Below are 13,913 nucleotides of genomic sequence, written 5' to 3' on the forward strand. Positions count from 1 at the left end.
TGGATGTTTGTTTGGACCTCACCTAGAAGTGACGAGTTACCATATTGACCCTGAACTGCAAGAGACAAAATTCAGTGAGGGAGGAAAAATAGGAGAGAGGAGAGCATGAAGAAATTGAAGAGCATGAAGTTGTTTATAGAGACAGGGAAAGGAGAACAAGAAATGATGAGAGATGGATGCATAGATGGATATATTTTTTCAACAACCCGCAGGGGTGAAAGCTGGTGGGAGGTGAAAGAGGAGGTGAAAAATACATAAAAGCTGTGCCAAGAGAGATGTGGGAAAGTTGACGATGAAGGCAGATTTGGAGGAATGGAGGCAAACCGGTACACTGAGCCAAACACCAAAGGTCTAAGCTGTATACAGGGAGGTCATGTCTTACTTTGTCTCTTCCAGAGTTAAATTGTTCAGAGAGCAAGAGAGAAAAATAGATAAAAGATTGTGAATATGTAAGAAAAAAACAGAAACAGCTAAGCAGAGAGGGGATAGGGACAGAGATCTAAAGGCATAGCAGATTTGGCAGAGCAGAGTAAAAGGCAGCCAGGAAAGAAAATAAACAGAAAAACAACTGAAAATGGTGTAAAAACCTTTTTACAAACGTGTGTGACCCCAGAGTAGTAGTTTGCATCCTCAGAGGACACTGGAGGTGAAATATCTTTAGCTATGGAAATTTGAGAACGAGAGACAGAGAAATGCAACATAAAGCAAAGCAGAGGGAGATATGACGATCTAACAGCATTTAGAATGTGGAGGTACGACTGACTGCTTCAAAGACATTTTTATAGGACTAAACCTAAGAGTTTTTCTGGATAGCCAACCATTCTCACGTTAAGGTTTTTTGGTAAAACTCAGAACTCACTGTCAGAGCAGAGAGAGGCCAGCCACCCATAAATGAAAGGAATTAAGAACATAAGTTACATCTCACTTTTATGCACAGTATTTTGGCTATAATTTTGATAAACCGTGCGAAAGTCATGCAACTCAACTCAGGGTTTGTTACTTTAACCTAAGAATTATGTTGCACAGTATGCTGTGGAAAACAGTGTAGCATCGTCTTCTTTGTAGTCACGTCGTAGTTTCAATGTCCACTGGAAGCATTGCGGAATTGAAATGTCTTCAAGCCAGCTATTCATCAACAGACACAACTCCCGTATTTTTTAAAGTTGTTTTGTCAGAGGGGAATTTCATGCTCAATAGATGTGGACATTGGCACAACAACATAGTCAAAATACAACACAGCAGGTGGTCACTGTTAGAACACTGTGGGTTAGAATCCCAGGGCTCTTGGATTGGAGGAAAATGTGCTTGGGACTAAAATTATTTTATTTCAACTGAGTGATAACCATCAAGTAGTATGTGCAGTTTAGACAATTTCAAAGCAGATCAGGGCATAGGAAGGTCACGATCAAAATAGGTCATAAAAGTAGGAAGAAAAGAAGAAAGAAGGGAGTGTACAGAAGTGGAGAAAAGGTAAGGTACAGTATGTGAAAGTCAGAGAAGAGTGGGTGTAGGGGGAACTAAAAGCCGGAGAAGATTTGGGGAGATATGGAAGGTGATACACACCTAAAAGGTGCCAAGCCTTTTATAGAGTGTTGGTTTTCTGCAAGTGTTGGTTAAGCTCTCTGCTGGGACTCTGGGAACGCGAAGCCTCGGGCTTTGAGAGAACAAAGAGTAAAAGAGAGGAAGAGAAGGAGGGAAATAAAGAAAAAGAGTTGTGGACAGAGATAGGCACTTAGTTCTAAAGGAATAGACGATTTAGAGAGCAATATGCAGTCAGAAGGACTACCGATGCTTCAGGGCCTAAAGCCTTTTATTTCCTATATGGAGGTAAACTTCCGAAGTTTAGGTTCAGATCCCTAGAGCTGGGTACTTGAACATTTTCAGCCACGACTTTAGCTGATGATTTAATTCTCCAGGCATGGACATACAAGAAACAGGCCTGCAGTCCATTTCAATCAATATTTTAGGGACCACTGCCTTTGAGCCATACAATAGTAAAATGCTTGGGGCAGGGATAAGGAAAGCCAGAGGTAAAGGCTGAGGGAAAAGACAAAGCAAAGAGATAAGGATGTTGGTCTAACAGCAGAACAGTGTTGAGATGAGAGGCAGTTGCACAAAATGGTATTTATTTTCTCCTTTCTATAAAGCCTCCCTGAAAATTAGGTTTAGTTGTGAATATGGGCATTTAAAAGGTATTTATTTTCAATTGATCAGGGTCAGTAAATCCTAATGTATCCACTGGTACTCAACATTGTAGAGTAATCAAATATAAAGGTTTAGTGGGTGACTACTCTTGGCACTTTATGTTAAATTTACCTGTCACTGAAAAAAACAAAAAAGGAGATAAACTGCAACTCCTTGGGGGGAAAAAATAGACTTTGCATTTCATAGCTGAAATGTATTACACCATGCCAAAATTTTAACATTACTGAAAAAATACCTTTCACAAGTAGAAAGAAATACAGTGCTTCAAACCCCTTCACCCTTTACCATCTATTGAAATTACATTTTTACTTTGCTATCCACTTTGGCCTCGACCCAAGTTGTCATGTAAAAGATCACTACCGCATTAAATTGATAGAAAAGTCATTCAAGGTCGCACTTACCTTACCCTACTCCTCCTTCGGCTTGCCTTGACATTTAGACATAACTAATTTATGTCAGCATGGACTCCGTGGCAGCATAAAAAACAGTATGAGATAGACAGTTGGCAATCAAGCTTCACTCCCTGCTGGAGAGAAAGCACCAGTCATTGGGAAAACATGTTCTGGTAGTCAAGCTTTTACAATGGATGGATGGATGGATGGATGAACAGTGCCCCTTTCTATAGTCACTACCGTTTATGCTTGGTTATTCCCTAATAGCTTCCTAACAAAAGTTACAAGCTCAGGCTTTAAATGCCTCAGGCAGGGAGAGGAAGGTTGAAACAGAGCAGGACGGGTAGGAGAAAGGCCTAAACTGTAAAGTCAGATGCAGAGTGAAAGTGTACAAACCCAAAGTTTGGTATTTTATTTTTAGGTGGGGAAGATTTGCAAGTCAAGCAGAGGGAGTGAAGGGTGAACAGGAGAGCAGGGAGGCTCTGAAAGACAGCCAGGGAGCTACATGGGCTGAATCTCGTTTGCAGATGTTTGATGTTTCTCCCTTACTCCACACTCAGGGGAATCTCCTCTAATACCAGATGTGTTAACACCTCCTTTTGGACTGTTGGTCCATTTCATTTTCTCATAGTGCAAAGTTCATATCTATGTTTTCTCCTCCCTTCTATCCTCTCTTTAAAATGTTCTCATTGCAGACTCCAGAAACTGCTTTATTTAGATTTCCTATCATTTGTTTCCCATTGAAAACTACTAATGGCCTAATGTGCATTGTCTTCTTGACCAGTGATTTTAACATTTAATGATTTTACGCAGTGCATGAACAAATCACTTAACTGACTGTTTTCAAAAAATAACTTACCATCAACAAGTTGTAAAGGACAGAATAGGTCCTTTACATATGGAAATTACTTTTCTGATCTACCGCCCTACTGTATGGTTAAGTCCTGGCAACTAAGACTACTAGGATAAGCTAAGGGAAGGCTTATGGCCATTCCTAATTTTATGTGGTGGGATTTTGGTTAAAAATCACGTTCAGAATTAAACTAGAGACCATCTTGCGATGAGATTACACAAGCAGTGACGATTGAAATCGGGGAAGGGTCATAACATCCTACCACTTCTTACTTCTTACACCTCTCTACTTCTGGAGCCCTTGCTCTGACCCTACCTGTCTTTGAAGTCGGCCTTCATTTAGATCTCAGCTACACAACTAACTAGACTAACTAACTAGAGAGGCCAAGGTCTTCTCCCTACCCCCTGTGGTAGTTCCTGCTACAATAGGTGTCTCCAAGACCGCATTTAGCCATCACTACACACACACTGGCCCTGTTCACACAGCATGTTCAAGGCACAACTGTTGCGCCTTTAAGCCGCCTCGCTCTCTGTGTGAAAGGTACTAAAATGAAATGGGTTCAGAGTTGTTGTGCTTTTAAGATGGAAGTGTAAATAGTCACAGAGCGGTAACAAAGCCGAACTAGCTTCTGTGTCAGTACTTACTATTGGTGGGATGCAACAGGACAAACATTACACATGACACAGAGCCCGACAAACAGCTTGGACTTTACAATCTCTCAAAATGAGATTCAGCCCAAGAGAACACAAAGCAAACGAGGGAAACGGAGGCAGATTTCAAATCAAAAGCCAAGGGAAGAGAGAGGGATGAGGGAAAAGCAAGCAGGGGAGAAATGTGTGGGGGTTTCTGAACACAGAGTAATACTGAGCTGGTCGGTACATGCAGGTGAAATCCCTGTGTGCTGTTGGCTGCTACACTACATTAACTATGGCTTTCAGTTTGAGCCAGGGACTTGGAGGATAGATGGGATGGAGAGGAAGAAGGGAAGCCTGGGAAATGGGGGATACACAGGGAACTGTACCATAAAAATCTCAACCTTGTTTTATAAGGAATTATGGAAAACATGATGTTTTTTTGCAAAATACCTTTTCAGTTCCACTTTCACACTTGGAAAGCAATGATACACGATAGCATATTGCAAGACAGGAGAAGGTACGGAGTCTTGGCTGGAGCTCTATTTTACAAGCTGTCATGTAATTTAAATTTTTATGTTGTTTATTATGAAAGGGAGAGGTAAAAAGTCATAATATTGCAAAAATAAACATTGTAGTGCACAGTATGGATGCATTTGAAGAAAAAATGGCATATTGTGCATTGGCTCAATTAGGTTCTGAAATAAAAATAAAAAGGTATGTGAAGTGACATAGTGAACAAATCCTGAAGTGACTCAGGGTCATATAAGTTTGAAAAAATGTTGCAAAAATACACTTAGGTGTCAGGGAATAGCATGGCAGCAGTAATACAGTCATCTCTACTAGATGAGGATAAGGAGGAGTATGTCTTAAGAGAAGTATTTCTTTGCATGGCAGACTTGGGAGGAGTGGTAGAGTAGAGTAAGATGACGGAGCATGGGGAATAAGCTATTGAGGTGATGGGTGATCATGGTGTTAATGGACCGGTACTGTCTCCCAGAGGAATGTTTCTCAAACAGATTGTTGCCTGGTTTGGCAAGGTCGGTGGCAATTTTACCCGTTTTTTTTATCCTCTATGGTGTCTTGAAGCTCCTTGATGGAAAGCAGCTGACAGCCAATGATCCTTTCAGCAGTGGGGAGTACATGCTCAAGCCTTGTCCTTTCAACGGCAGGAGGCAGGAACTCAACCAAACTCTGATGGAAGAAATGAGGATGCTTTTTTTATGTGTTAAATTGGACCACAATATGTCCACATTTCAACTACTTTAGTAGTGGTCATAAAACATTCCGACACTGCATTTTTTACACATTATAGCTGAACTCTTCTACAGGCTACATTGCTAAGGATCAACTGACTTTTGTTATTTATTGTAATTAATTTTGCTTTTTTTTTTTGTACTTTTTAATATGACTATAATGGGGGATTGGTGGATGTTAAGTTTCTCCTAAATACTTGTTAATAGCTTATATACATGTTAGTATTTCTCAATTTGTTTTCTAACCAAGTCAAATATAATGGCTTGCAGAAGTGTTTTAGTGAGTTTGGATAAGCTGTACGGAGTGAGACAGTTGAGTTTGTTTTTTAAGCTCCTCACAGAGTGGAGCAAGGCGAATGTATTAGACAGACACCCTGGATTATAAGCCAGTGTGGAGAAAGGATTGATGAGTGCAAATAAAGACAGAGCAACCCTCAAGTCAGTCAGCAGTTAAGCAGACAGATAGAGAAAATGGCTGACAGGTGGACTAACAGGTACAAGGTGACAAAGAGGCCTGTAATACAGCCACTGAACTAGACAGGCATGACATACAGCAAAGACAAAGTTTGCAGACACAGGTCGATTGTTGGCTGGTACAAATTATTTAGTAATGTAAAACTAAAACAGGAACACGCATAAAATGCGTAACAAAAAGTACTCTGCTCTTTGAATTCTCTACATTATTTAATTTCTTTGTCTGTTGACAAAAGCTTTTTGATTCAGTTGATTTACAAAGCTTTCTTTTCTTTCTTTTAGCATAAAGAACATAAATCAGACAGTGTAACTGTGTTTATGTAGCTTAGCCCTATTCATTATGAATGAAAGTGTATGTGCCATGATAAATATGGAGTTTTAAGAACTGAGAAATCTGCTTAGACTGGTAAAAGCATAGAGCGTGTACTGTGTGTTTATGTTTGTAGAGTATGGGTTTATGCAACCATATATCTTGCTGACTGTGTTTGCTCTGGTGTTTATTGATGAGGATGGGAAAGTGTATTTGATTTAGCTTTTAATGGGATGAAAGAGTTATTGTAAACTAAAACAGTGACATTTTATTGTCAGTGTGGATACAAAAAAAATGCATCTTTGAAATTAACCTCAGTTGAATGGCTACTGTATGTACTGAGATTACTGTGAAGATGTTATACATATCCCATATTACATATTATCTTAAATTTGTATTAGCCTGTCCTAATGTACTGTATCTATTGATGAAAAGGTGAGCCACTCAGTATTTATTTATGTATTGTTTTTACAGCTGATTCATGTTACAGTATGTAGCTTAGGAGTCTCAGCACTGGTGATTATGATTGTGTTGCCAATGATAATATAGTTGAACAGTAATTACCACAAAACCACACATTATTATTTCTGCTAATTAATAATAGTAATTAGCCTTTAATGGCTTGATAACTCTATGCTCCCGCACATATGAGAGCTGTGTTGTTTGGTCGTTAAAGATGTCATCTCGATGTCTCTCTGTTTGTTAATCTACAGTACCTTACTAATCATCACACACAAACACAAGAGATACAACAGCAAGGTCAAAATTATTAGACAATCCACAAGAGTTGACATGGATACACTGAAATAATATCTTTTTAAATAATTATTTCATCAAGCTAAAATGTAGCACTAACTTATACAGTATGTTATTCTAACACAGCAAGTTGCCCTCTGGATTTGTGCATCTGTATGTGTGTATTGTTTGTCTGTGCTGCTGGGAAAGGAAAGTGTGAAAGAAAATGATGGTACAAGAGAAATGAGAGAGTGTAACTTTGCTCTAACTTTGCTGTAATGTTCTTCCTCGCTATGCAATGTTGTTAATGAAAGAAAGCTGTTAATGTGATGATAACTGACACAAACTTTTCAAAATGTCTCCCACTGTCCTTAACCTCTCACAGTATTCTTGATATTGTATGTGTGCACAGGATTGTGTTTGTCTTCTTTCCAATTTCATTTATTTCTGAATCAATGCTGTTGCATGCTGTCTCTTTTCTTAATACGTTGTTAAACCTCCAAAATTTGGCATTGATGCAATCCCACCATCGCCTCAGCCCTCTGGCCCTTAACAAGTCTAATCAATCCAGTTAATTGCTCAGTCATGACACTGGCAATGACGGCAGTGTCACCCGTTTTCCATATCAAATGCATCATTAGTAGTTGCTTTACATAACTGCACACACTCACAGGCGCGCGCGCACACACATCCTCCAACATCATTAGCAGTGGTTTTCAACCAAATTGCCTTAATTAGGATTACCTTGACCTGCAATGTAGCTCATTAAGAATAGAGGACTCCAGGCTGTACAAGTACTGACACCAAGATCCTGGTTTTGTTATCATAAAAAAATAACTCTTACCGTAATAGAGATAATTACAGTGGTAAACTCTTAACAGTGTCATGAATTATTTTTTCTTTTAGTGTCCCGGTAGTTATATACACGTATAGTGTATTCAGTAAAAATGGAACACTTGGTGGCCCTGTTCTAACAGCACATATATTCTCAAATATTCAACACAACAAAGCCCTGACCATATCTGACTGAAGTTCAAATGATCAAAGCCAACTATAGTTTTTTCATAACTACAGTATTAAAGCAGCCATAGAATAATAAAAACAATCTGAATTGGGAAAAAAAGCTTGTTTAAAGATTTAAATTTAAGAACATTAATTGTACATTGGTCTTACTTCCTTGCGCTTCTTAGTTTAGAATACAGATGCTTGCATATATTCAGTGAACTGGTCAAGGTTTTAAGTCATTAAGGAACACAACCATCAATGTCAGTGTTGGTTTTGTTCAGTTGAAGAAAGTTACTGATCTTTTTCTTTATATATTGTCAAGACTTTCCATAAGGGTTTTGAAATCGGTCATTATTTTAATTTAGCAGTAGCATAACAGAAATAGAAATCCTGTATTTCACCAAAAGGAAGCATGTATTAAGAGCTCATGATTTGAGATATATACTGAACCTTTTTAGAGAGAGATGAACAATCAGCCATTGAAGAGAATATGGTGTAAAGTGTTCAGTTATGGTCTTAATGTGTGTGCTAAATCTGTATGTGGGAGCAGGTGTATGTCCATCTCTCTGCCTGTCCTCCTTTTGTTCAGCAGAATTCTTAAAGAGTAATATGTACGTCCAAATTTATAGTCACACCTTTATCTCCATCTCTTTCTCCAGATATTCGTGGTATTGAGGATTTCCTGGACCGGACCTCTCAGCAGGGAATGGACGTATCCCTTCAGAAGGTGGAATCTAATATCAACATGATGATCACAAGTCTGTTCAGAACAATGCGTGTGGAAGAGCTGCATCGCTACAGGGATACACTACGCAGGGCCGTGCTGTTCATGAGCCCAGCTACTGCAAAGGCTTTTATCACTGAGGTAAGGTTTTTGTTCCCACGTTAACAGCTAAAGTAAACAACACCAGTAACAGTAGTTCAAGCTTTTCTCACCAGGTATCTTTAACTTAAAAATACTTTTACAGCCCTATCTATTGAGAGGTTAGCACATCTTGTTGATCTAAATACATTGATACGGAAATAGAAAAGAGTTGTGTGGGTTAGTGCAGCTCGTAGTGGACTGGAATTGATTTCTTGGTCAAACTTCATTTAACTGAATGCATTAGCACTGCAACTTATCTACCATATATATATATATATTAGTGCTGTCAAAATTAATGCAATCATAACGAGTTACCACAAATTCCTTTTTAAGCCAGTAATTATTTTGATACGCGACTAACGCACATGCGTTCTGTGATTTGGGCCTCGAGCCACTGCGTAGTTTGGGAAATCAGGAAGCGATGCACTTACCAGAGACAAATGTTGCATTCCATATGTTCCTACAAGTCGAAATTTCCGAAGAAATTTCAAATGGAACGCTTCCTAAAGTCGGATTTCCGACTCGGAAAGTTGGACAACCTCACAGTAACCCGAGCAAAGACGATCTCAAAATCCCACATGGCTGCTCCGTGCACCAACAGTAGTGAAAGCTGTAGTAATATACAGTTTAATAGCACTGCAGTCTTATTTGTGTCTCATTAAACCAGTCGTACACACAGTACTGTTGACATGTTCCTACCATAGACAGTAAAAGAATGGACACAGCGACGCCTTAGACTTTGACGGAGACCAATGAAGTCAATGAGAAGCACTTTTTCCGGTGATAAAAAAATGGGATGTTTAGTTAACATTTATTAGTGTAAGGTGGGACACTACATTGTGTTAGCATTACCAAGTAATGTTCCATTCAGGTCAATATGACCATCTGCTGTTGCTTGATGGGCATGAGTTTTCCATATTATGCTTTCAGCATTTTATTTAGCATACAGTACCTTTGAGGTTATTCTGGGAGTACATTCTATACAGTATTCGTCATTGTTTTGGATTGTTGCAATCATAATAAACATTTGCATAAAGCAAGCATATTTGTCCGCTCCCATGTTGATAAGAGCATTAACAAACTTAAAATAAATATATAAATGAATATCCCTTTAAGTAAATTTAAGTAAATTAATTTGCCATTAATCGCGAGTAAACTATGGACAATGCAATCATGCGATTAATCACGACTGAACATTTTATATGATTGATAGCCTATGTGTGTATATATATATATAATATATATATATATATATATATATATATATATATATATATATATATATATATATATATATACATACATCCATGAGTTTGTTATCAGGCTCAAGGATGTTTCTCTGACTTAGGTAAGCTCTCTGTGTCTCTACCAATCAGCTAAAATTATAGTAGCTAGTCCTCTCAAGTCCAATAAAATATTATTCATGATGCTGAACATGGCACGGCAATGACATTATTTTACATAAAAGATAGGAAGATATTCTTAATTTCGTCTCTGCTCCTCTGGTCCCTCTCTCTCTTTCTAGTCAAGTCAGTATTAATGGTTTATAGCACAATATTGAATATATGTATTTCCTTACATATGTGTGTTCAACTACTCCCTTTCCACACTTACACATGTGCACGCAAACACACACACACACACACACACACACACACATACATACACACACACAGTTCCCCATCCCCTCATGTCCTGCTCTTTATCTTCGCCGAAGAAGACAATTAGGGGAGTTCCTCTTGCTCTTATACATAAATGATATGGAGGTCATGGTTGAAAGCAATAGGCTCTGGCATTAGTTATGAATTTATAATTTGAATTGATAGGATGGGGCTTAATCCCATGTGTCATGTTCTCATCTCAGTTTAATTAAAAGTGACCTCAGAAAGAGCAATCACAATCTAATTTGGTTGGAGGCGTGACAGGGAGGGGGTGAAATATGGGGTGTTATTGTGTGTCTGTGAGTGTGCTAGTGTCAGTATTTTTTTATAAGCGTGTTCCTGTGGCTGTGTGTTTGTAGTCTTAGCCTTGTAAGTGTAGTATGGGAACACACTGAAGTCAGTACACTGTGCTGGCCAGAGAACTACTCTCTTGGAACGTGTTAAGGAAACCTTTAAGCCTGACTTAAGTGATTTTTGACCTCTAGAGAGCAGAGAGACTTCAACACAAACTCACAACAATGAACCTTTTGTTCATCAAGGTTAGGTCAACTGCCTACTTACACATCCAGCAGCAGCACAGCAACATGGGTATCTCTTGTGGTCTGAGTCTTGTTTTCTTAGTTTTGGTCTTCATTCTTTTTGGTTATGTTGGTGTTTTAATTGCTGAGATCAGGTGATGCTATAACAGAACAGAGTCACACAAATCAAGGAAGACAAGCAATCAGATAATCTCAGAGTGTAGTCAGATAATCTAAAACAAGTATTTAGACCTAAAGTGAGTACACAGACAGTTGGCTATAATCCCTTATTGCATTTAGCCACTGTGCGTATTTTTCTTTTGGAGAAACTATTTAAATGTTTGCCTCTGAGCAGCTAAGTTAGAAAAATGTTATGATAAAATTATGGTAAAATAAAGCTTAAAAGTTTTAAAGCTATATTTCACTGCAGGTCATTTTTTTCCTTATTTTGAATATCACTTTTATTTATTTACAGGTACATTATTAAGTATGCACTCACCTCATGTATCCGACATACATTCAATAGCTCTAGTTCACAATACAGACTGCAGATTTTAACGCACAATTAATCTTAGGTCATCTGTGTCCCTTTACATATGATTTACTTCACTGAACCCCCAAAACAACAGAATTGATTGGGGTGCTAGATTTTAATAGAATATAATACTTCTGATGAACTACAGAAAAATTATCTGGAAATTGATAATTGCAAGCATCCTTATTATTACTCATTCATTCATCCAATGAGATCTGATCTACAATAGGTATGGAAAATTGCTTCAGCTATCACAGTATACAATGTGGAAGTGTCGGCCTCCATTTTAGTGTGTGAGTGGAACCCAAATTAGTTTTCCAGGGTTTCTCTCTCTCCCCTGACAAAGCAGTCTTTTAATCTAATTTAGTCAGACATCAAGTGGAGAGAGGTTTCTGAGATGAAGTGTCAGGAGATGGTAAAGATTGGTGGATAAGATTGATGATCACATCTCTCTCCCTCCCTGGCAAGATGGTGAGGAGGGTTAAGGGAGAAAGAGACAGATACAAGGACTCAAAGACAGACACAGGCAGGCAAAGAGACGTGTGGAGACAGAGAGAGATGACTGAGACCTTGTCTTTTCTCTATCAGAGTTATTTGTGAGGTCATTTGTCACAGAGAGCACCTCCCATCCAGATGCATTAGGCCCCGATGTTAGATGTTAGAAGCTTTTCCAAATTTTCGAAACTTGGCAGATGGAAGAAAAAAAAGAGGGATGAGAGATATGTCAGGTCTCTAGAGTGATTAGAGGATGGAAGAAAATTAAGAGAGTGCAAGAAAGTGCCTAAATGTAAGATTCCTTAACCTTCCTTAACTTTCTTTTTTCAATTATGTCTTCCAGCAATAACCACATGCCTATAGGTTCACTGAAACAGTTTTTAGTCCCTGTAATTGTTCCTACTATCCAAACAAAGTAATCAAACAAACAGGATCAAATACAGGAGGAAATGTGAGGAGGTAATCCAGTGCATAAAGAAAGATCTTAAAACTAAATGTGGTGAACAATCATATACTGGAATCTGTTAAACTGCACGTCACTGGTTATTCTTTATTTGGTCATTGTGAAAAGTTCTAGCTTAAAAACAGCCTGCACTTGTTGATTGTGCACTAAATTTAGGGCTTATAATGGAGTTGATAGTTTTGTTAAACAAAATTATTAGTTCAATGTATAACTTTGTTGAACAAATCATCTTTTTAATTGTCAAATAACATGATGGACTGTAAAGCGTGTGTGCTTGATGAACTCAGAAGTCAGATTCTGTTGAACTAGGTTGATAACAGAGTGTTGTATGTCAGTTGATGGTTGCACCTATAAAGAAAGAGTATGGAAAACCGTAAACGTGAGAAAGAGTGTCTTTGAGCCAAACCGTGATGAAAGATAAGAGTTATCATGAGCTTCTTGGCTAATCTCTTCATTATTGTGACTTTATTATGAGTCTCTGTCCTTGATTTCCTGTGATTTATGGGTTTTATGTCCCTGCTGTGATGTGAGCCCAGCAGGAAATTTAATTCAACATCTGCTCGATTCACAGTAGAAAGTCTTCCACCATGCACATCCATGCATTTCACCACACAAGCACACGGATGTACTCTCAGAACCAAAATGCCTATTCAATTTTCTGCATTATTTAACATTTTCTTGCTCTGCTGCCTTTTTCAGTCTAGTACATGTGGGTGAATGTAACAGCCACTGGCTCCTTGCTGGCAAATACATCTCCCTATTCCACCCACTTCGTGAAGTTGGAAGAGCAAAGTGGCTTTCCTGCCCTGAGACCATTGTCTTATTACAAATATTGCTTGTCATGAGATGTGAATGGCTATTTTTGCTGGACTTACTCAGCTCATAAAGGACCAATAAGAAAATGAAAATCATTACAATTGTAGCTGTGAAGTTTTCTCACGATTAAAATACGCCTGTGATGCTTAGTTACTAAAACACCAAGCAGAAAAAAAGAGAGTGCAGTACATAATCCATCAGTATAAAGTCATACATATTCATATTCTAACCATGAATTATGCTTAAGCTGTAACCAGGTTATCAGTAATGGTTTTGACTTCTGCATTGTCAGTATCTATTACAGTGGGATTTGAGGAGAGCTTGAACTGAAGACAATATGACTTGATAAATGCACCGCCTTTTCAGATCCTTTAATTTGCAAGAAAACCTTTCATTGGTGTTTATTGGATGTTGTGTCATAAAAACAAAATTTTTCTGTCCATTTGCATTTCAGTCAGTGCTTTTTACTTGCCACTGATCATGCATTTTCTTGGCAGAAGTAGCATGAAATAATGAGTGAACGAATATCATATGAGCAAAAGTACAAGTATTTAGAAATCAGACAATATTGCCAAGAGTCAAAATTTGCTCAAGTCGAATTAGGCTTCTCTCTCTGTCTCTCTCTCACACACACACACACACACACACACACACACACACACACACACACACACACACACACACACACACACACACAC

At 38.3% G+C, this 13,913-nt stretch overlaps 1 protein-coding gene across 5 annotated transcripts in view; it reads left to right on the top strand.

Moving 5' to 3' along the window:
* Window positions 1-13,913, top strand: part of grid2 (glutamate receptor, ionotropic, delta 2) — a 631,716-nt gene that overhangs the window by 407,980 nt on the left and 209,823 nt on the right. For all 5 annotated transcript variants that reach the window (XM_039803350.1, XM_039803353.1, XM_039803352.1 and 2 more), the window contains one exon: window positions 8,522-8,727. In XM_039803350.1, coding sequence (XP_039659284.1) covers window positions 8,522-8,727 — 206 coding nt within the window. The remainder of the gene's footprint in view (window positions 1-8,521; window positions 8,728-13,913) is intronic.

The sequence above is a fragment of the Perca fluviatilis genome, chromosome 6, assembly GCF_010015445.1.
Source record: "Perca fluviatilis chromosome 6, GENO_Pfluv_1.0, whole genome shotgun sequence".
Taxonomy (NCBI): Eukaryota; Metazoa; Chordata; class Actinopteri; order Perciformes; family Percidae; genus Perca; species Perca fluviatilis.